This window comes from Ceratotherium simum, chromosome 17, assembly GCF_057802395.1.
Source record: "Ceratotherium simum simum isolate JZ-2026a chromosome 17, ASM5780239v1, whole genome shotgun sequence".
NCBI lineage: Eukaryota > Metazoa > Chordata > Mammalia > Perissodactyla > Rhinocerotidae > Ceratotherium > Ceratotherium simum.
This window is the reverse complement of record NC_141916.1, coordinates 21,075,287-21,095,916: the sequence shown is the minus strand read 5'-3', so window position 1 is coordinate 21,095,916 and position 20,630 is coordinate 21,075,287. Positions and strand designations below refer to the sequence as shown.

The 20,630-nt window shown below is 54.2% G+C and overlaps 1 protein-coding gene across 4 annotated transcripts in view; it reads right to left on the bottom strand.

Annotated features, from left to right (window-relative positions):
* COL2A1 (collagen type II alpha 1 chain) overlaps window positions 1–20,410 on the bottom strand; it is a 32,250-nt gene extending 11,840 nt beyond the window's left edge. Inside the window, exons 1-28 of one of the 4 annotated variants that reach the window (XM_004428937.3) lie at window positions 20,176–20,410; window positions 15,866–16,072; window positions 14,394–14,410; window positions 14,123–14,155; window positions 13,989–14,021; window positions 13,837–13,890; window positions 13,618–13,719; window positions 11,712–11,789; window positions 11,037–11,081; window positions 10,885–10,938; window positions 10,431–10,484; window positions 9,625–9,678; window positions 9,163–9,216; window positions 8,982–9,035; window positions 8,628–8,672; window positions 8,031–8,084; window positions 5,330–5,374; window positions 4,807–4,860; window positions 3,207–3,305; window positions 2,878–2,922; window positions 2,688–2,786; window positions 2,462–2,515; window positions 1,952–2,059; window positions 1,523–1,576; window positions 1,335–1,433; window positions 1,132–1,185; window positions 583–681; window positions 153–206 (exon numbers count right to left, since the gene is read on the bottom strand). In XM_004428937.3, the coding sequence (XP_004428994.1) occupies window positions 153–206; window positions 583–681; window positions 1,132–1,185; window positions 1,335–1,433; window positions 1,523–1,576; window positions 1,952–2,059; window positions 2,462–2,515; window positions 2,688–2,786; window positions 2,878–2,922; window positions 3,207–3,305; window positions 4,807–4,860; window positions 5,330–5,374; window positions 8,031–8,084; window positions 8,628–8,672; window positions 8,982–9,035; window positions 9,163–9,216; window positions 9,625–9,678; window positions 10,431–10,484; window positions 10,885–10,938; window positions 11,037–11,081; window positions 11,712–11,789; window positions 13,618–13,719; window positions 13,837–13,890; window positions 13,989–14,021; window positions 14,123–14,155; window positions 14,394–14,410; window positions 15,866–16,072; window positions 20,176–20,260 (1,887 nt within the window). In that variant the 5' untranslated portion in view covers window positions 20,261–20,410. Of the gene's footprint in view, window positions 1–152; window positions 207–582; window positions 682–1,131; window positions 1,186–1,334; window positions 1,434–1,522; window positions 1,577–1,951; window positions 2,060–2,461; window positions 2,516–2,687; window positions 2,787–2,877; window positions 2,923–3,206; window positions 3,306–4,806; window positions 4,861–5,329; window positions 5,375–8,030; window positions 8,085–8,627; window positions 8,673–8,981; window positions 9,036–9,162; window positions 9,217–9,624; window positions 9,679–10,430; window positions 10,485–10,884; window positions 10,939–11,036; window positions 11,082–11,711; window positions 11,790–13,617; window positions 13,720–13,836; window positions 13,891–13,988; window positions 14,022–14,122; window positions 14,156–14,393; window positions 14,411–15,865; window positions 16,073–16,836; window positions 17,233–17,366; window positions 17,529–20,175 lie in introns of those variants that run through there. The other 3 variants (XM_087442489.1, XM_087442488.1, XM_004428938.3) reach the window with 3 other exon arrangements.
* Window positions 20,411–20,630: the final 220 nt, after the last annotated feature.

The window sequence follows — 20,630 nt, the reverse complement described above, 5'->3', positions numbered from 1 at the left end:
GTGTGGACTCCCAAAGAGCCCAGAGCAGCACAGGCTCAGCCACAGGCATCCACACTGCCAACTAGGGACCCCAGGAGCATGCCAGAGGGATGCCTCTCCCCTCGCAGGTGTCCAGCCAACACCAGGTCACAGGCAGTGGGGAGGGTACTTACTCTCAGACCAGGAGCACCAGGCAGTCCCTTCTCACCAGCTTTGCCAGGCTCGCCCTGGAGGAAAGAGTGCAGGACCATGAGGTGGAGGGTTTTGGTGGGAGTGGGGAGTAGAGCAGGCTGGGGAGACTGGGGCTTGGGACCACAGCAAAGACTAAAGCCGAGTATCAACACCTTCTCTTATGCTCAGAGGTGTGACAGCACTGCCCCATGGGACAATGTCATGGCTGAGATGTCCTGAGGCTCTAAGGAGCCCTGAGTCTCCCCAGACCACATGCACCCCTGAGGGACATGGAGGCCCGAGCTGCCCATGGCACCAGGGGTCCCACTCATCACTACCCTTGGGTTAACTATTCAGGAGCCAGGCCTTTCCCAGGGGCAGGGAGGGAGGAAGCACCGTGTGGAGGGAATGGAAGGGCAGGTTGTTACTTACATTGGCACCTTTGGGGCCAGGGAAACCCATGACACCAGGCTGCCCACGAGCCCCCTGAGGACCTGGAGGTCCAGGGCGACCATCTTCACCAGGGGCTCCCTGAAAGAGAGGACATCATTCTCAGAACGGAGACACTCTGACCACATTCGTCCATCCGATATCTATTAAGTGTCTGCTATGCGGCTGGCACAGGGCTAGACACCGGCTAGACACACAGCGTGGGACTGACCAAGGTTGCAGCCAGCAGCCCACACCACACACATGGACCCCATCGGCGACAAGGCACTGCTTAGCTTAGAAGTTTTCCCCCTGAAAGTGCACACCAGGCTTTGTCTTCCCCCAAGGAAAGGCCCAAATGCGCAAGGGGGTGGCATTTCCAGAGCTCACAGCCCCAGCATAGGCCACACCGGCCCCAGTAACTGGCATCTATCCCCCTCTACAATTCTCAAGATTCACAGGCTGCCCCCACCCAATTCCTGTCTCTCTTCCCACCTGCTTCCCCAAGGATATCCTCCCACCCCTCCCAACAACCCCAGATGATGGACTTACAGAAGGACCGACTTTGCCTTGAGGACCAGCATCACCAGGGCGACCAGTGAGACCCTTTTGTTCAGGAGGGAGAAGAGGATGGGGTCAGGGCAGGCCCCAGTACCTCCCAATCCTGGCAGCACAGGGTTGGAGGCAGCAGGTAGGGAAGGGCAAGAGGGGGCTGCTCAGAGTCAGAAGCCGAGGGCAAAAGCAGCTCTACTTACCCGGGCTCCAGGAAGGCCCGGCTCGCCAGGACGGCCAGGGTCACCATTGGCTCCCTTGGGGCCAGCAAGGCCGCTAGGCCCTCGCTCTCCAGGGGCTCCCTATACAACAGGAGGCAGGGGGTCAGTGCGAGGCCATTTGACCAGGGATGCAGGAAGGGACAGACCCCAGTCCCTCTTCCCCCGCTCACCTTGGGACCAGCCAGACCATCTTGACCTGGGAAACCACGGTTGCCAGGAGCACCCTAGGAAGAAGTGGGGAGGAGAGGCAGCAACTTAGAATGGCCCCTGACGCCGCCATGGCTGCAGAGAGCCTAGCCAGGGTCCAGGGTGTCCATCCCACCAACCCACCAACCCACCAACCATGATTTCTGTGGAGCAGTAGCTACAGCTCTCAAGATTCTGAGAGATTAACTCCTTGGGCCTGTCCCCACCTTCCTGGGAAGGAGCTCAAACTCTTTCACGTCATCCCAGGGGTGGGATCACAAGTAAGGAGAAGGTGAGAGAAGTGGAGTGTGGTGTCCGGAAGCCCACAGGACTTGGCAGAACACAGAGCCACAGGTCTCGGCTTCCATCTCGAGGTCACACCCAGTGAAAGTGGGGACTCTTCGCCCACTTACTCTTTCTCCAGGGGGACCGACGGGCCCAGCACCACCAGGCTCTCCGCGGGCACCTCGTTTCCCTTCTTCACCAGCAGGACCAGGGGCTCCTTGGGGGCCGGCAGGGCCCTGAGAACCAACACGAAAGAGAAAGAGGGTGAGTCTTCGCCTGGCCCTGGGGCAAGCGCTGGCCCCGGGTGTGGAGGAAGTGGCCTCGGCAATTGCTTCAGGGCTGGGGGACTTGGGGAAGGGAGGCCATACAGGGTCAGCTGGGGAAGAGCAGAGGTGGCCCAGAGGGAAGAGAGAGTGTGTGAAATTCGCATTGTTCAAACCGGCGAAGCCGGAGACGGGAGCTGGAGCTGCACCAGCTTCTCAGCCCTGTCACGTCGCCTTCTCTGGGCACAGCCCAAGAGATCTCAGACTGGGGGCTGGGGCTACAGGGGAGGCGGGCAGTGGGCGGGGGACGGCCCTGGGCCGGCAGAGCAGCAGCGTGGAAAGACAAGGGCTGGCCTCACGGTGGCGGATACTCACAGGTTCTCCCTTGGGGCCTTGTTCGCCTTTGAAGCCAGCAATACCAGGTTCACCCTTGACAAAGAGAGAGGCAGGGTCTCACACTGGGTTCTCTCCACGGCCCGGCCCCCACCTCCAGAAACCCTTCAAGACGCCCACTGAGGACACCGGCGAGCACAGGAAGGAGGGAGGGCAGGGTTTGACTCCAGCGGTGTCCCTGGGACTTGGGTTCACTCTGGGCTCTTACCGTCTGACCTTTCGGGCCCAGAGGACCAGTAGCACCTTGAGGGCCGGGTGGACCACGGGGCCCAGGGAAGCCGGGAGCACCAGCAATGCCAGGAGCACCCTGTGAGTGTGAGCAGAAGAGAGGGGCATGAGGAGGGGGGCAGGGAAGGACCGACCCCACCTGGAGGAGCCACGGCCAGGGCGACACTCACAGCAGATCCTTTGGCTCCAGGAATTCCGTCAGTTCCAGGGTTACCCTGAAAAAGGAGATGGCATCGTTATAAAATGAGCAGCAAAGAATAAATCCCAGCCACCGCCGAGCCCTCCCCGCAGCTGTCCATTCCAGGCACAGTCCCACTGGATGTTTCCAGGGGAGGACTGGAGACGGAGCGAGACTTGTCTCTAGAGATGAGGGGGCAGGCGTTGAGTCAGGATGAAGGTCTGGTGATTGGGGTCCACTTCCCTCACAGCTAAGCACAGAGGCAAGAGTGCCAAGGCCACAGACCCCAGACCCTTCAGGCCAAAGAGAAGCTGCACTTACAGCGGCACCCACAGGCCCGGGGGACCCAGGAGTACCAGGTTCACCACGAGGACCTTGAGCACCTTCAGGACCACGAGCACCAGTGGGGCCAGCTTCACCCTGGGAAGAGACAAGGAGGAATGGAATGAAGAGACGACAGGGGGACGCGGACCTCTTGTGGGCCAGCAACAGTTCAGGGCGAACTGCATGCATGCACCAAAACGTATAGCTGCGTTATATGCATGCATCCACCCTGCATGTGAGCACACCTGTTCCCACACTTGTTCCCACACAGGCCGCGTGACTGAGCTCCCCCACCTGATGACTTCCTCCCTCTGCCTCCTCTACTCTCCATCTCCTGCCTACACCGTACACCACCTCACGCAAAAGCACAGTTACATGCTACAGCAACGGGCATCGTGCTGGCCCCATCAGCACCAACAGGAAAGCCTGTGCTGGAGGATCCTGCCAGCCTAACATCGTGGTGAGATGGACAGACGGCTGAGACGGGCAGGCACCTCTACCTCCCCTGTCTGCACCTATTTTCTCTTTTACTGAGGAAATGGGGGCTCTTGAGCATCTTGCTCAGGGCACCACTCCGCTTGTGCCTGGTGATGTGTGCACACTGCGGCCCCAGGCTCTGGCCCAAGCCCGTCTAAAGTGAGGCAGAAAGCCAGGGTGAAAACAAGCTAGGACAAGCACCCCGACTCTGCTTCCCCAGGCTATGACTGCAGTCCAGCGCTCCTCGGCTTCTGTCACCCCCCACCCCCCAAAATGGCATCTGCTTTTACTTTCATTTTTTCCTGAAAGTACAACTGGCTGAGACCTGGGCTCTCTGAATGGCAGAGTCCCAGTGGAGGACGGCTGACCTGGAGGGAGGGCAGGGCCTCCTCAGGTTTCCTCTCAGAACATTCCTGCTTCACTTCTGTAATTATTATTTTCTAAATGTCAGGCCCCCGCACCTTCCGCTGTCCCTCTTCACAATGGGTCTCCTTCACCCGGCTCCCAGGGCCTCAGACACTGTCTGGTTGCCATGGAAACCCCCAGGAGGGGAAAGGCAACCTGATGCCAGTGACCACATGGAGGCTCCTTATTCATCTCCTGGCGGCAGTGGGAGAGAATTCCCAGGGACGCGTGCATTGGAACCCCTCCTGGGCCACAGGAGCCTTTCCCTGAACTGGCTGCCCTCCCACTGGCCTCTATTAATGCTCGGAAGAACTCTATTAACACAGCTTGGAAGAGCCAAGCCCCCCAAATTAAGCAGGGGAGAGGGGGAAGCATGGAACCGGCTCCTTGCCCACTTCCCTCCAACTCTCTTCCGGGTCTAGCATCTGCTGACTCTGCCTGCTTTCGGTTCCTGGTCTCTGCTCCCTCCCAGGGCTCCGGTGTCTCCCCATCTTTTTCTGCCTTTCCCCACTCTGAAGCTATAACTGTACCCCCAGCGTTTTATCATTCCATCTTACTTTCTCTTCCAGCTGGTGACTCTGCGAAATGCCTGGCTGTCTCCCTGGCCTCCATGAGAGCAAGAGCCGGTGGGGGTGGGAGACTCAGAAGGGAAGGGGGCAATCAGCAAGGGTTATGGGGAAAAGGGGGTTCCTGAGTCGACCAGCAGGGCACGCACCTTGGCCCCGGGAGCACCAGGGAATCCAGGACCACCAGCAGGACCCACGGGACCCTGCAGGAAGAAAGAGAGTGGAGAGGTCAATGTGGTTTCTGCAGAATCTCTCCAGCCTCCAAAGTGAGCCACCCCCACATCTCACACTCCTTCCCACCTCTGAACTGATTTTGCTCTACATCCATTGTGGCTGAAAACCCCTGGATGAAAACTGTCCCCACTGCCAGTGTCCCCAAGCCTGGTTTCCCATGGCAAAGCAAGTTTCTGACCCTAGACATGGTGAGAAGTAGATGATTCTTTCACTTCCCTCTCTGTCCCTCCTCAAAAAGACTGAGAAAAGCGAACCATTACTTCAAAGCTTGTTATCAACGTGCTCGCATAATATTGAAAGATTATTCTTCCTCCTGTCCAGTAGAAGGCAGAGCACTGCTGTGGTTACACTGGATAAACACTGCAGACCTCACTGCGCTGCTGAATGAGACTCAAGTAAACCTGCCGAGGATGAGGATGAGGATGAGGATGAACTTACCGGAGGCCCTGCAGGGCCTGGTTGACCGTCGTTGCCCCGGGCACCCTGTGAGCGAGGAGAAGGAAGCAGCCATGAGAGGCGCCCACATGACCAGTCCCTCCCTGCCCACAGCCCACCCACACAGAAAACGTGGGCACCACGTGCCCGGGGTGCCCCAGGGCTGAGCATGAGGCTGGTGAGGTGTGAGCTACAGGACAGCCCCTCTGGAGGGAGTGGCCGCAGACCCCCTCCATGGTGGCTTCCAGAACAGGTGCTCTGGGGCAGCAGTGGGCTTGTTCTCAGCTTAAACGAAGCTTGGGTAATTTCTAACCTTCCGTTTAGACCCCAAATATCCCCAACTCCAAGGCCGAGTTATCATTTAAAGACAGTGAATTGGGCCAAACGAAAATGAAACAGCCAAGCAGCCCCCCTAACTCAGTTCCTCCGGCCTGCTCACAGTGGGAAGTACTGTCATGGCCTGGTTAACCTCCTTGGTTAAGGCTTGGTTAACCTCCTTGGTTAAGGCCTCCCCTTGGTTAACTCAAAGATGCCTCTGTGCTCTGCCCCCACCCCTCTGCCGCCCCCACAACCTGCTCCTAAGGAAAACAAAGATGCCCGCAGGATGGCTGCTGCCAGCCCAGGAAGAGGCTCCACAATGGGGACAGGGCGCTGGGCACGGACCCAGGACCATATCTGAGCTTGTGCCCCTGAGCCTCCTTACACAGAAAGGCAGGGCTGCCCGTTCTTTCTCTACAGGACTTGAGCTTTGACAATTTTTCCCCCAGGTTTGTGGTGAGCATTCCCAACTTTCTCCCTCAAGCCCCTCAGGGCCTAAGAAACTTCTACTCAAACTCTGGGAACCATCAGGCCAGGTGGAGCTGGGCCTGGCACCTGGTCCTTGGCAGGGGACTGGAGAGGCCACAAGGAGAGCTTTCCCCAGCTGAACCCCTCCCGCCTGCCTCTGCCTCTCCTCGGAAGCTGAAGACGAAGGATGCTTTAGGGGGAGCTCCTGTTTTAAATAAGGCTCAAATCCTCTTTCTGGCTACGGTGAATTTCTCCTGCCTGAGACTCTCCAGATTGGCATTAAACAGGAAAGCAAGAGAAGACTTAGAAGAAAATGTCAGAGGGAATATAAAGCCTCAGCATTGGCCAGAGCCCCTCTGGGCTGGCCTGGCTGCTTCTAGAAGCTCTGGAGCACCCTCCCTCCAGGGGTTGGCCAGCAGAGAGGCCCGGGACTGGGCATGAGCGAAGGGGAGCAGCCGTGCTGCTGTGACAGGCCAGAGCTGGGCTGGCATCCATGGCTCTCCCTGCAGGAAGGCTGGGGAGAGGGCACAGTCTGGCCCAAGGGGGGCCCGTGACCACAGCAGGTGAGGCCGGCCCAGCCCGGACCCCAGCCCAGCCTTGGCACCAGGCCTGCACTTGGAACTACGTCACATTATCAACCTTCTACGCCAAATCCTATGCACAGCCTGCCAGCCTGACTACCATGGGGACAGGAACCAGCACAGAGGACCAAGAAGCAGGGTCCACTGTGCTCAGGAAGGCGGGAGAACAGAGCAGGGGACACAGCTCGTCTTTGCCCCTCACGGGGCACGGCCACCATGGCTCCAAGCCTGGCCAAAAAGCCACAAGCCAGGTCCCTCTAATCTGCAGAAGTAGCAGTGTTTCTTGGCAGGCCCAGCACTCTCTAATCCCTTCACACAAAGTGACCCGGGGACAAGGCACTCCAGCAGCTCTGGCTGACAAATGGGGGTCGAGGCCGCCTGTTATTTCACGGATCTGCTTTTGAGGGAAATTTCTGCCAAACAGATACATTATCTGGAAAGCAACACAACTGAGTAAAGCTGATTTACTTTGGCCAGCCTTGCGAGGACCTGTGAGGAGGGGTCTCAGAGCCTGGGTGGCTGGGGTATGAAATCAACAGGAGGCATAATCTTTCTCAAACACGCTTTCATCACATCACTCGCCTGACCAAGCGCCTACAAGGGCTCTCTATTGCCAGGGATCAGACCTAAACACCGGCACCCTCCATCGCCTGCAAATCCCCACGCTCTGAATTTCCCACATGAACGAGAGGCCACCGGAGTCTGAGGCTGCAAAGCATTGTTTGTCTAAAGCTATTTAACCTTTCTGTGCCTCAGTTTCTTCTTCTCTAAAATGGGGAGAATAACAGAATCTACCTCAGAGGATTTGAGGGAGGATTAGATGAGACAAAGATATAAGGTATTAAATATAGGAAGTGCCCGTGAGATGGTGGCCCCTAGCATTACATCATAGTATCACCAGCAGCAACAGTGGTGTCAAGTACAAAGGCCCCGTGAGTCGATGCTAGACTGTATAGTTTTCTACAAACTTCTAGTCTTCCAGAAAGAACAAAAGGTGGCACAGTACTGTAGCCAATTTAAGTCTGTCCATAAATTAAAACTGGATTGACCGGGGAGTGGGTTGCGGCTGTTAAGGGGATTACCTGAATAATCCAGACTGGTTAAGACAGAGTCCTGCCCTCACTAACCAACCCTCCCACAGGCCCCCTCTCCTTCAACTGTGCAGACAGAGCCCGGAATTTGTGACGGGCACACTCAGAGGGAATCCTCGGGGATGACGATACTCTATACCTCATGGGGTTGTTTTGAGGGTCAAGCAAAATAATCCTATATGAAAATGCCTTGTAAACTGTAAAGTCCTGGGCAATTGGTGACTTTTGGCCTTGTCAATTACTCACTGCAGCGCCGGCAGGGCCAGTCCGTCCTCTCTCACCAGGCAGGCCGCGGGGACCCTGGAACACACACCAGGACAGCACAAGCATGAGTTGGCTCAATGACACACTGCACCATCACTTCAACCTGCATGCCCTTCCAGGACACAGGAGGGGAGGGAGCATGTACGCGCCCAGGAGGCTACGGTGCCGATGCCCCTGACTCTGCCTTCCTGACTCGTCCAGGACTCCTCCTCCACACTGAAGGTTTTTCTGCCCGGGCAGAACACGCAGATGCTCCTGTAGTTACCTACCGGGAGCCTTGTTACAGGCACACCTTGCTTCTTGCAATAGATGAGCTCCCCGAAATGTTGAGAATAAACAGACTTTTTAAAAATTGAAGCCCACCTTAAGGGTGTTAACAGGGCTATTTCAAGGATGTGTTAGTGAAAACTTGAACAAATCATCTATTTGATACATTTCACTCTTTTCTCATAATTGGATCAAATCTACAAAACAGAATATCTACTTTGCACAAAGGGAGCAGCGGTGTTCACAGTGGAGCCCGTTGCTAGGCTGTAGGAGGCGTCTGGAGGTCCTCCGGAGGGTGACGCTCATACTCACCATTGGGCCCGGAGAACCGTTCTCACCCGGGGCTCCACTCTCACCCTGGAAAAGAGATGCACAGGGTCAGTGACTGGGACCCCGTTGCCAGCCCCCAGAAAACTCCCAAGGAAGAAGCTGAAAACTCTGGTCATCTCAGCTAGCACTGACGCCCCTAAACTTCAGTTCTGTGAGGGACATTTCCCGAGCTCTCCAGGCCTGCTGTTCATCCATCAGGATGCAGGACTGGGTGTTCCCAACCAAAGCTGCTCTGCTGTCCTAACTCCACTAAGCACAAGAGCATCTCCTTGACTAGAAAGAGGGCCCCTCATTGTCTCCCTCCATCCCCCACCCCCTGTGCTTCTTGGGCCTTACCTTCACACCTGGAGCACCAGCTTCTCCCTTAGCACCATCCAGACCTGGGTAACCCTAGGGGACAAGAGAAAATGTCCATTCACAGTCCTGGGCAACCTGAATAGGAAGATTCATGCCCCCAAATGCTTTTCTCTCCCCTAGGCATTCCCTTCCTTCCAACACCCTCACCCGTGATACGTACCCTGTGACCTTTGACGCCAGGAAGGCCTGGGGTTCCTGGGAAGCCACGAGCACCCTGCAATCCAAAGAGGAGATGTTCAGGGCCCAGAGCAGGAGAGCCAGGTAGAGGCTGCCCTGCGCTGCCAGGGAGCCTTTAGAGCCAGCTCCCCAAGGCTGCCCGGGAGCAGGCAAGGAGCCCAGCATGGGGACAGCTCTTTCAGTGCCTCCCAGGATCCCCTCCTGCGCCTCACCCCACCTTATGCAAAGTGGGTGTAAACAGCAACAGCCCAGCCTCCCCCGCGGGCCTGTGTTAGCATCAGGAATGTGATCATCAGCAGGAAGGCGTGAGGATGCAGGGACTGTTGGAATTTCATTTTAGAAGTGAGCTCACTGAACTGGATGAGCTGGTGTGAGGCCACCGCCTTGGTTGCAAGGAAGGAGACTCTGGGAATGAGGTTCGAAGCTGGGAAAGGTGGGGCTTTACCTGAGGGCCGGGAGGGCCTCTTTCACCAGATTTTCCAGGCTTTCCAGCTTCACCCTGAAGGGAGAGAGATGCGCCTCAGCATCCTCGGAAGACACGTTAGCATAGCTGGCACACTCCAAAACAGCATCTCTCCTCCCAGCCCTCCATGCCTTTTGCCCACTTGCTTCCTCATCTCCCTCATCTCCTTCAGATTCCAGACTTCCCTGAACGCCTTTCCTGGGTCACCATGTATTCTTTCGGACAGAGGCATGTTGCATGGGCAAGATCCTCCGTCCCCACGACCTCCAGCTGCCCCAGTGGGCTTTCCCTCTCCTCTCCTCAGCTCTGCTGACTGGGCTAGTGCTCCCTAACCTCCAGAGACTTCTACTGTCTAACGCCATTCATAAGCACAGCCCCAGCGCCAACTCTTGTCTCTCTGCTCGTTTGCATCCTCTACAGACATCCTGACTCGGGCTGAGCTTTTCCTCGCTCATTTACAATTGAGATAATGTTGGGCTGTTGAGCGTTGCTTTCTTTGTTTTTCCTTCTCTACATCTTTCCCCTTGTGTTTTCCCTCTCCCTTCTCTCATTTCCCAATTTCCCTTCCTGGAGCTAATGATGTCTTAATTATTTCCCTTCCCAACGGGTCCAAAGCCATCCCCAGGGCACTTGCAAGCTAAGTTGCAAGTGGGAATGTAGATGGTAGACAGAGTCCATGTCTCTGCTGGGCCAAGCCAAGAGCACTTCCACCTCCCTGCCCTGGCACAAACCCTCTCCAGGCCCTTTCAAATAAGACAGCCCTCATCTGATGGCTCAGGTATACTCACATCATCACCAGGTTTTCCAGGGGGGCCAGGAGGACCACGGGGACCCATGGGACCCTACAAACAAAGCAAGAGAGTTTAAGAGATGGTTGGAAGGGGAAGACACCTAGTCAGTGGACAAAACTTTGGGACTGTAGCTTTAGGAAGCTAGTTTCCCTATAAAGAAGAAAGATGGAAAAAATCCACTTAGTGCTGAGAGAGAGCAAAGGTGCAGAGCAGATCATAGTGGGAGGCACAGAGAGCACAGGCCGGGGTGACCCAGAAAGGAGACAGTTAGGACAGAGTTCCTGGTGGTTCTTGCCACCTTTGGTTCTGTCAGAGTTCCCAGAAGTGACATCTGGATTTCCTCTGGGCCCTCTACTGTAGGAAAGCACTGGGGAGATGACAGTACTGGGGTCTGAGTGGTACATCACTGGAGGCTCCCCAGGAGGAGGGCAGGGCCGGCGCTGGTACTCACAGAGACGCCGGGTTCCCCAGGTTCACCAGGGTTGCCTTGAAATCCTTGAGGTCCCTAAAACGTAAAGTGAGGACACCAGGTTAACCCGCACAAACTGACACGAGAGAACTTGAGAGCATCTGCAGCACCAAGAGGAAAGACTCAGTACTTACGGGAGCACCAGCAGGGCCTGGAGGTCCTCGCGGTCCCATGGGGCCCTGCATTGAAACAGAAAAGGAGGAGGTTTACTGGAAACGCTTCACCAGCGGCCTCCAGTGTGCCACCTCCTCCCAGCCAACAGCCCAGACAAAGGACAAGGAGTTATTCTGTGGGCAGGGGGCCTACTGTGGCTGCTCCCTCTCATTTCCCACTCCCCACGCAATAATCTATTTTTATTTATAGGCACCGTTTGGACGGAGAAGCTGCCCTTGCTTTCTCCTGGACAGCAGCCATGTTTACTAAAGTCTGAGTTTCATTTAGCATGTGCCAAGTCGGAGCTGCAGGGCTGAGATTTCCTGCTGGAAGTCTTGTGGATGCTGGAGAACAGTGGCTGCTCTCTGCATTCTTCAGTTCTCCTTCCAAGAGCAATAGCAACTGGTCTTCTAACAGATCAGCCTATATGCATCTCTCCATCCTCATTCTTCTTAGTCACTCCAGTGCATCATGAAACTGGCATCCATTGCCACTAAAAACTAAATGCTTTGGGCTAACTAAATAGGAGGTTACATAACCAATACAGAAGGGCCGCTCTAAGCAATTAACTGGGAAGTGAGGTTGTCAGGTTCTCTGGCTCTGCTAAGGGCCACCTCCTGCCATTTTGGCTGCAAAAAACTGGTGTCTTTTCTTACCATTGGTCCTTGCATTACTCCCAACTGGGCGCCACCAGCCTTCTCATCAAATCCTCCAGCCATCTGGGCAGCGAAGTTCTGCAAGTAAACCCAACAACTTTAGGAGCTCGAGAGGCCTGAGGTTTTTCCTACTTGGCTAGGTAAGCTATATCTGGACAGAAAAAAAAACTCTACTTAGATAAACTCCAATTGTTAGAGATTAACCTGGCATTGATTAGAATTACCAATGATTTCTGAAAAATAGTTTTGGAAATGTGTTATTAGATGAGAGTGACAGAATCATTTCCTTGGAAGATAGGTATTATTTGAAAGAGTATCAATTACTTGCATTTCACTTTATGAAATTATTTTTTTAATTCTAAAATATTAAATACATTATTTAACATATATTGAGAAATATAATTAAAACATCACTTTTAAGGTGTTATTTTAAATTTTCCAAGACTTTATATGTCCAGCCTTAAAAGACTAAAATCAACAGTGTTGAAATATTTTAGCATGGGATGTAGTAGGTGTCTGTGAGCCATTTTAAGTTTAAAAATTTAAAACACAGCAAACATCAAAATGGCAAACCTGCAAAAACTGGGCAATAATGAAATTTGTTGATTGGTTTGATTCCAAAAGTGACTTTAGCCCCACACCTTCACTCAGTGGGGCTCTTTCATGAGAATGAATAGTTACTTGGAATGTACTTGGCAAGGACCAAGATTAAATGTCTTCCAAGGACAGTGGTCACTCTTCTTCTAGCGAACAACAAGTGCCCAATCATCCTCTCCCCCAGCCCCCACACCCACTCCCAAGAATCAACCACACAGTACAGACGCCAGGGGGCCAGGTAACTCAAGACTTTCTTTGCAGAAACCCAGTGAGGGAAAAAAGTCAGCCCTTAGAGCCACAGTCTCACACCTAGTATGTGATTCCACTAAATTATAGGCCTGGGGGAGAAGCCTGTGGGCAGGCTACGTACACACTGCTGGCAGCCCTCAGAGCCAGCCAGGTAAGTGTGAATAGCAATTTAGAAGATATACAGATGGCCAACAGACACATGAAAAGATGTTCAAAATCACTAATTATCAGGGAAATGCAAATCAAAACTACAATGAGATATCACCTCACGCCCGTCAGAATGGCTATAATTAACAAGACAGGAAACAACATGTGTTGGAGAGGATGTGGAGAGAAGGGAACTCTCATACACTGCTGGTGGGAGTGCAAACTGGTGCAGCCACTATGGAAAACAGTATGGAGATTCCTCAAAAAATCAACGATAGAACTACCATATGATCCAGCTATTCCACTGTTGGGTATTTATCCAAAGAACTTGAAAACACCAATTTGCAAAGGTACATGCACCCCTGTGTTCATTGCAGCCTTATTCACGATAGCCAAGACTTGGAAGCAACCTAAGTGCCCATCAAGGGACGAATGGATAAAGAAGCTGTGGTATATATACACAATGGAATACTACTCAGCCATAAGAAACGACGAAATCCAGCCATTTGTGACAACATGGATGGACATTGAGCGTATAATGCAAAGTGAAATAAGTCAGAGGGAGAAGGTCAAATACCGTATGATTTCCTTCATTAAGTAGTAGATAGTGACAACAATGGACGGATACATAGGGACAGAGATTGGATTGGTGGTTGCCAGAGGGGAGGGGGGAGGGAGGAGGATGAAAGGGATAATTCGGTGCATGTGTGTGGTGATGGGTTGTAATTAGTATTTTGGTGGTGAACATGATGTGGTCCATGCAGAAATAGAAGTACAATGATGTACACCTGAAATTTTTACAATGTTATAAACCAATGTTACTGCAATAAACAAAAATTAAAAGAAAAAAAAAAAAAAAGAAGCCACATTTCCGGAGGGACAGCCTGAAGGAAGGGGATGTAAGGATACTTACTCCACCAAGGCCAGGGGGACCAGGGGGACCAGGAGGACCAGGGGGGCCAGGATTTCCAGGGGTCCCAGGCTCTCCATCTCTGCCACGAGGTCCAGGGGCACCCTTGGCAGAAAGAGAAAAAGGCAGCAATGTGAAGCAGTCATCCACAGGCGGCCCTTGAGGAGGTGGTCAGGCACATGGGGGGTCTACAGGGTCGGGCAGCACTGTTTCTCCACTCACTTTTTCTCCTTTGTCACCACGATCACCTCTGGGTCCTTGTTCACCTGCAGGTCCCTGCAGGTGAAGAAAATATTGAGATGACAGCAAGACCAGGGGCTTGCAGATCAGTACCTCAAGGAAGGGATGGAGGAAGGGATTTCTCCCTTTCTTACCTGGGGTCCAGGAGGTCCTTTGGGTCCTACAACCTGTGAGAGAGAGACCCACAGCATGGCGGTTAGAGGGAACCCAAGGAAAGGACCCAGGCAGAGGAGTAGATGCAACGTGGGGTGAGATGATTTGTACTTACATCCTTGATGTCTCCAGGTTCTCCTTTCTGTCCCTGAAACACGACACATTTTCAGGATTGAGCCGAGCAAGCCCACCAAGCCCCAAGCCCCAAACCCTGCCCAGGGGCCCAATGTCCAGGTGCCCTCTGAACCAGACTCTATTGACCCCTAAAAACTCATAGGCTGGGTGAGCACAGCGTTGCTTCCAAGGAAGGAAATATAAAGGCAAAAGCAAAAAAAAAAAAAAAAAAAAGAAAAAACAACCCCAAAAGACAAAAAGCAAACCCTCACCTTTGGTCCTGGCTGCCCTGTAAGCGGAAAAAACAGAAAAGAATGTAAGATTCGAGAGATGGATAAGCACAAGTTCTTGTCACTCAAACACTCTTTAAGGGATCAAACAAAGAAATAGACAAAACCAGAGAAGGAGGCAGCTTCCTGTTACTCCATGGAACCCCTCTATTGGGGTGTTAGAGTCACTGGGGTCCTGGGGTTGCTGAGGTCCCAGGAGGAATGGAGATGACCCAGACTTTGTTATTCAAAAAGCAGTTAACATGCAAAAGAATGGAGCAGAGTGAAGGCTCAAGATCTAATCAGCCACGGAGAAAGAAGGCACCAGAAACTGCCAGAAGTTTCAGTCTCTTCTTTCCCCCACAGGGTAGGAGACCCTTCCCGCAGCCCAAGCCCTCCCAGCAGAAGAGTTAGGTGGTTAGAAAGGTCTTACATTCTAGCTGGGTCTCCTTGAAGCAAGCACAGAAAAACAGCAGGACATAAGAGTTATAAAGGGCATTGCAGCCCATGCCATCCCAAATCAGTAACCCCTTCCCCCTTTGTAACAGCAACACAGGAAAGGCAATCAGCACTTCACTCACAGAGGGCCTCCCAGAAATGCTCTGGGGGTCTGGACCTTAAAAGCAGCTTTCCAGTATTGGTGAAGTGTTCAGGAAAGGCAACTTCTGGCTTCCTTTTCAACTGCCCTCTTTACTTGAGCAGGACGGGAACAGTGAGGGCCACCCAAGAGGCCTAGACATGTGTCCCCACCCACCCTGCAGGGGACAGGGCACATATGTGCATGCTGGGCAGGTCACCTGCACACATGTTATCCACCAGCACTGATTCTAGCTGGGAGGTAATAAGTACCCACCAGAGCACAGGCACGCGGGGCCCTGTCCCAGCCCCTCTCCACCCTTCACCACTAGAACTCCCAGAGCCCAGCTCCTCCTTCTCCCATTGCCTTGCTTCTTAACTGGCAGTCAACTCCACAAAAGGAAAGTGCCACCAATGTTCCACATCTCGAGGAGGGAGCCTGCCCTCTCGCTCTCCCCGCTAGCTGCCAGAGGTTTCTCCACACTGAAAACCTGAAAACTATATATTTAAAGGTCTTCCATGGAGAAGACAAGGTGTGGTAATAGAGGAGGAATTAATCTGTGGTTTGGCCGGATGCAGCATTTGATCTCCATTGTGGCTCTAGTAATTTCTAGGGATGATTCCAGAGAGGATACTTTTGTGGAATCACATCTGTCCTTCCGTGTGTCTTGGAAGCGTATTTTTGGGAGGTGTTAGGGAGGAAGGACCCCTCTACTGTCTCAGGCTCACTCAGTTTCAACCCATAAGCGAGAAGTAGCCTTTCCTTCAGCCTCAGCTGCTGGAGTCCCATGGATAACCAGGCCCTCTTCTTGGCAGAGATGACCAGCATCCATGGGAGGGCATTTGCTGCACCTGCAAGTAATTTATTTATGTGGAACAGGAAATAAATAAATTACGACCACTGGTAGTGGCGAGGTCAGTTGAGCAGATGGGGCAGCACTCTCCGAAGGGGGTCTCGGGGCTGAGGCAGTCTTTCATGTCTTCACAGATTATGTCGTCGCAGAGGACAGTCCCAGTGTCACAGACACAGATCCGGCAGGGCTCGGGCTTCCACACATCCTTATCATTATACCTCTGCCCGTCCTGCACACAGCTGCCAGGCTTCTCTGCACCGAGGGTGGGGCAGGGGAAGCAGAGAGTGATGGGAAGGAGAGGGTGGGTAGCCATAAGAGAAAAAGAAAAAGAGGTTGCAGTCAACTTGACATAATTCAAATGCTGAAGAATGTGGGCTCGGGCCACTGGAACATAGAGAACTTGAAAATTATTTTTCTAAGACATCATTCATTCTTCCACATATGCAACAAATACTCATTGTGCGCCTTGCACTATGCCATCTATTCACCAGAGAAAATCCTGACCCAGCAATGAAGGCGAGGGGTGGCTACTGTACCATATTCTCTTCATGCATCCAGCGTGGGGGACACCTGATAATGGGGGGGCAGGTTAGGGTGGGAGCAGGAGGAGATGAGACTCTGAATGGGAACTCCGGGACTGTAAAGATAGAGGAGAGGAGAACATGGAGAGACCCCTAGGGCAGGAACAGAGGCCTTCTTTTTTCTGCCTTCCTCTAGGAATTATGGGATTTACTAAATACAACTGACAGCTAAAATTCAGAAGGCATGTAGAAAATTCTACCCACAAAAATTAGAACCTATAAACAGCCAGGCTCCAAAAGTGGATATATGGGGGCGGGGGTTGGTGTAAGCAGGGGCTATTAGAATTAGGATCTTGTCCCGTGCTTTAAACCATATTAGGGTTAGGACCAATTTGGGGAGGAGGATAGGTGCATTCAAACAATACACTTGGGACCCAAGCAGGCTAATAAAATGCCTTGGGAGGCAAGCAAGACCAAAGGGCCCCCAGTGCTGACCTCCAGCTGTAGCTCTTCCTGGAGAGACCCTGCCTCCATCTGAAGACGACACCCCAACTTGAGGGGGGGCAGGGGCTTTGACGCCTGGCCTGGGCTAAGATTAGCCAGTCCAGGCCTGGTCTCCTCCAAGAATGCAGACAGAGAACGCACGGACTAGTGCCTCTCCACAAGCGCCCTGCCGTCTGGAATTCACCCTGCAAAGGAAACCTGTGCTGACAAGAGCGCTCCAGAGAGGCCAAGGGCTAAAGAGGCCGCACCACGTGCCAGAGAGCGCCCAGCGCTGTTTTTCTCATCAAAATCTCCAAAGCAGTGGCAGCTGCAGGGCATGAATAATAGGAAAGAGCCACAAACCAGGTGGGCGGAGAAGAAACGAACATAGAGAACTTGAAAATTATTTTTTTTAAGATATCATTCATTCTTTAAGGAAATCTAAAGATAAACCATTCTTTTTTCTTTTCCACTAGAAGAAATCCACTGAGCCTTTAGGCAAGATAATCGCGGAGAGGGGAGGGGGATCCAAGGGTACGTACAGACGCTGCTGGACACACCCACCGCTAGAATAGCTGGAGTTGTAGACAGCAGGCGGCGAGGAAGGAGAAGGAGGAGAGGTTAATGGCCTCCCGTCTCGGCTAAGGAAGAGCCCACCCTCACCCAAGAGGGCCCAGAGTGGAAAGAGACGAAAATGCTGGGAGAGGCGGGTGTACCCCGAATGCGGATCGGGTTTCCCTTGGAAGGGCGGCCCCGGGATGCGCGAGCGCAGGGGCGGGGCCAGGCAGCGCTGGGTGTGAGAGCCGCTGGGTGATTCTTTGTGGCTGCGGCTCTGGACACGGCTCGCCCACAGACACTGAGAGGGTGAAAAGTGGGATTAAATGACTGCCCCAGCAAGGAGCCAGCACCGTAACCGGATCCCCTAGGTGTGGACGGAGGAGGCCAGCACCACCATAATTGCAGTTCCAAACGGCTGCCGATAGCATCCCGGCGCGCCTGATCGGGTTCCGCTCATTACCGCAGCGCCGCATAAGCGATTCTTTGTAGCAGGCCAATTAAAAAGTTACCTCTTTCGGGGAACTGTTTTGCTTCGCCGCCGCTTTGCGCAGGGCTGGAGCCCGGGAGGTGGCGGCGGGCGGGCACAGGGGGGCATTGTGGGAGAGGGGGTCAGGGAGTCCGGGGGAACCCACTGGACCTCGCCTCTCATGAATGGGGCTTTTCTCGAGCGCACACAGAGCCCGATTCACAGGTCTCCGCAAGGAACCAGTTTAAATAAATACGGGCAGCATTTCAGCCCCATCTGGAAGCCATCGCTGCCAATCTCCCAACGCAAACAAGCCTCACAAAGGAGGATTGAGGTCTCTCCCCTGAGCTGAGGGGCACTGTCGGAGGCGAGGGCTGTGGAATGCAGATGTGGGTCAAAGCCGCCGCCGCCAGTAAGTTTCTCAACCTCGTGGAAAGATGGGGAGGAGAGGCGTGCCCGAGCTCTAGGTTTCGGACATTCCTGACGTCCACGCAGACTGCGCCTTTCCGCACGTCACGTCTTTGGGTCCGCTGACCCGAGGGAAGGGTTTACGGAGCCGGGATGCGCCGAGGCGCAAAGTCGGCCGCTCCGATGCACTCTCCCTGGGGAGAAGGAGGAGCGAGTGGAAGATTTGGGCCCTAGAAACTGTGGAATTCATTCCCTGCCGAGAAAGCTGCGGCGATGAGAGCGCGCTGCCACTTAAGTGAGCGCCTCTAATACCAGATGGAGAATTCGAGAATTATTTTAGAGTCACCTAGCTAATTCCATTGCGCACTAAGGCAGAGGTCAGTCAAGAAGACAGCTTTGTGGATGTATTCATGCAAATTTAGGACAAAAAGTCCTAGCTGGGGCCACTAATAGACACACCATATTCCAACAAGTGTCCGTGAGCGCGCCGCCAGCTTAGCGCAGCACCCGAGGACCGGCCAGAATCTCCTGCCCCGGGCTCCTTGCGGCTGCGCCGCGGGCTCTAGTCCTGCCCCCATCGGAGTCAGTAGCTCTAATGAACGGAAATTCTCCCGGGCCCGCAGCCTTCCAAACCGTCTCTGGAGACAGCCTGGTGGCAGGCGAGACCGCATAGAGCCTCGTCGGCAGAGGGACTTTAATTCCCCCCGCCCCCCCAAAAAAGTTTCCCTGCGATTGATTTACAATCTGTAACATACAAAGACAGGGCTAGAATCCCAGCCGTAGGAAACGTGCCCAAACACGTGGAAAAAAAAAATCCTCTCTACCTAATACACTTTCCAGGCTTCGTTTGTCCTGAATATAATCCCAGACAGTGGGACTTTACCAAAGGAGGCGATGGAAAGGTGCGTTCCGAATCGCCTTTGGACCACACTGTAAAACTGCCATCTCTAACTATATTCAGTTGAAATAGTTACAGCAATCGACCAACCGTGCTCCCTTCCCCTACTACAACACACACACACACACACACACACAGCCCGCAGCCCAGCTCGTTGAGTTTCAGAAACTTAGAAAAGCTACTCAATCACAGTACCTCGCGGGCTTAGGGGGAAAGACCGCGGGGAGGGGGCGCTATTTTCCGGGGCGTTTGTAAAGCACAATCTGGTTGGAATGTTATCGCCTTTCAGATGGCCTCTCCTACGGGAAGTTTCTGTCCCCTTTAGAGGCTGGGGGAAAGCCAAGATGCGAACGGGGGGCTGCACCTTGCTCCTGGGCCAGCCGGGAGGGGGAGGGAACCCGCGAGAGGTGCTGAGGTCTCAGAGCGCCTCTCGGAAGCCTTTCTTCGTGGCCTCGGATTTCAGCCCACCAGTTTCAGAGCATCTCCTTTGTCTAACTCCTCTTTGAACCCTCCCCCACCCCCCCACCCCCAGTCACCAACCCTTGGACACGACTGCGAAGTCAGTCCCTTGGCGCTTGCTCGCTCCTTCGCTCCTGCTCTTTCTCTCCTACTTCTCCTAAGATCGATGGGCCACGACCTGCTTTGCCGAACTCCAAGTGCTTCGGCCAGGCGAGTTGTGTGCGTGTGCGCCTAATTATCAACGCGGGTGGAAAAGAGCGCGCTTAATCAGTGCGCAAAACTCTCTGACTCTACACTTTGCATGTCTAATATTCCTGCGCAACGCAGGGACCTGAAAATGCCTCCAACAGCGACCTGCACGGAGGACGCTGGGACAGAGCCCCTGACTTGCAGCACTCCGCTCGGTGAGCTCCTGCGCATCATGCGCCCAAGTCTCGACGCGCAGTGACCCCGGGAGCCGCTCTAACCGGGACCCGCGGGCTCCACAGCGGAAGAGGGCCTGGGAGGAGGTTGCTGAGGGACGGCACGGAAGGGTGGCAGGCAGGGGCGGTGGGCCACTTACGGACATCCTGGCCGTGACACCGAAGGACAGCGGCGACGAGCAGCGTCAGCAGCACCAACGTCTGGGGAGCCCCGAGGCGTATCATGGCTCACTGCGGGGCCTGCAGCGAGGCGGCAGGAGCACGGCGTGGGTCCGGGTCTCTACCGCGCCCTCATGCAGGAGGCTCTTGGAGCAGGAGGAGGAGGCAGGAGACCCGGCAGCCCAGCAGCGCTCTGCGTCTTCTCCCTGCTGCGGTGCCCGTTATATGCGCCCGGCCCCTCTCGACACTGGCGAACTCGCGCTAACCGCGGGCGGCCCCCGGCCCCCCGCGGGGCTGTAACCTGAGACCCCGCCCCCAGAGCCCGCCCAGGCCCAGCCAGAGCCCGCACCTGCCTGGGCCGGACCCCCCTCTCAGCTAGCCCTGCTTCCCGCCCCCCACCCTAGTGTGCCGAGTGGCCTGATCGGGCGGGGCGCAG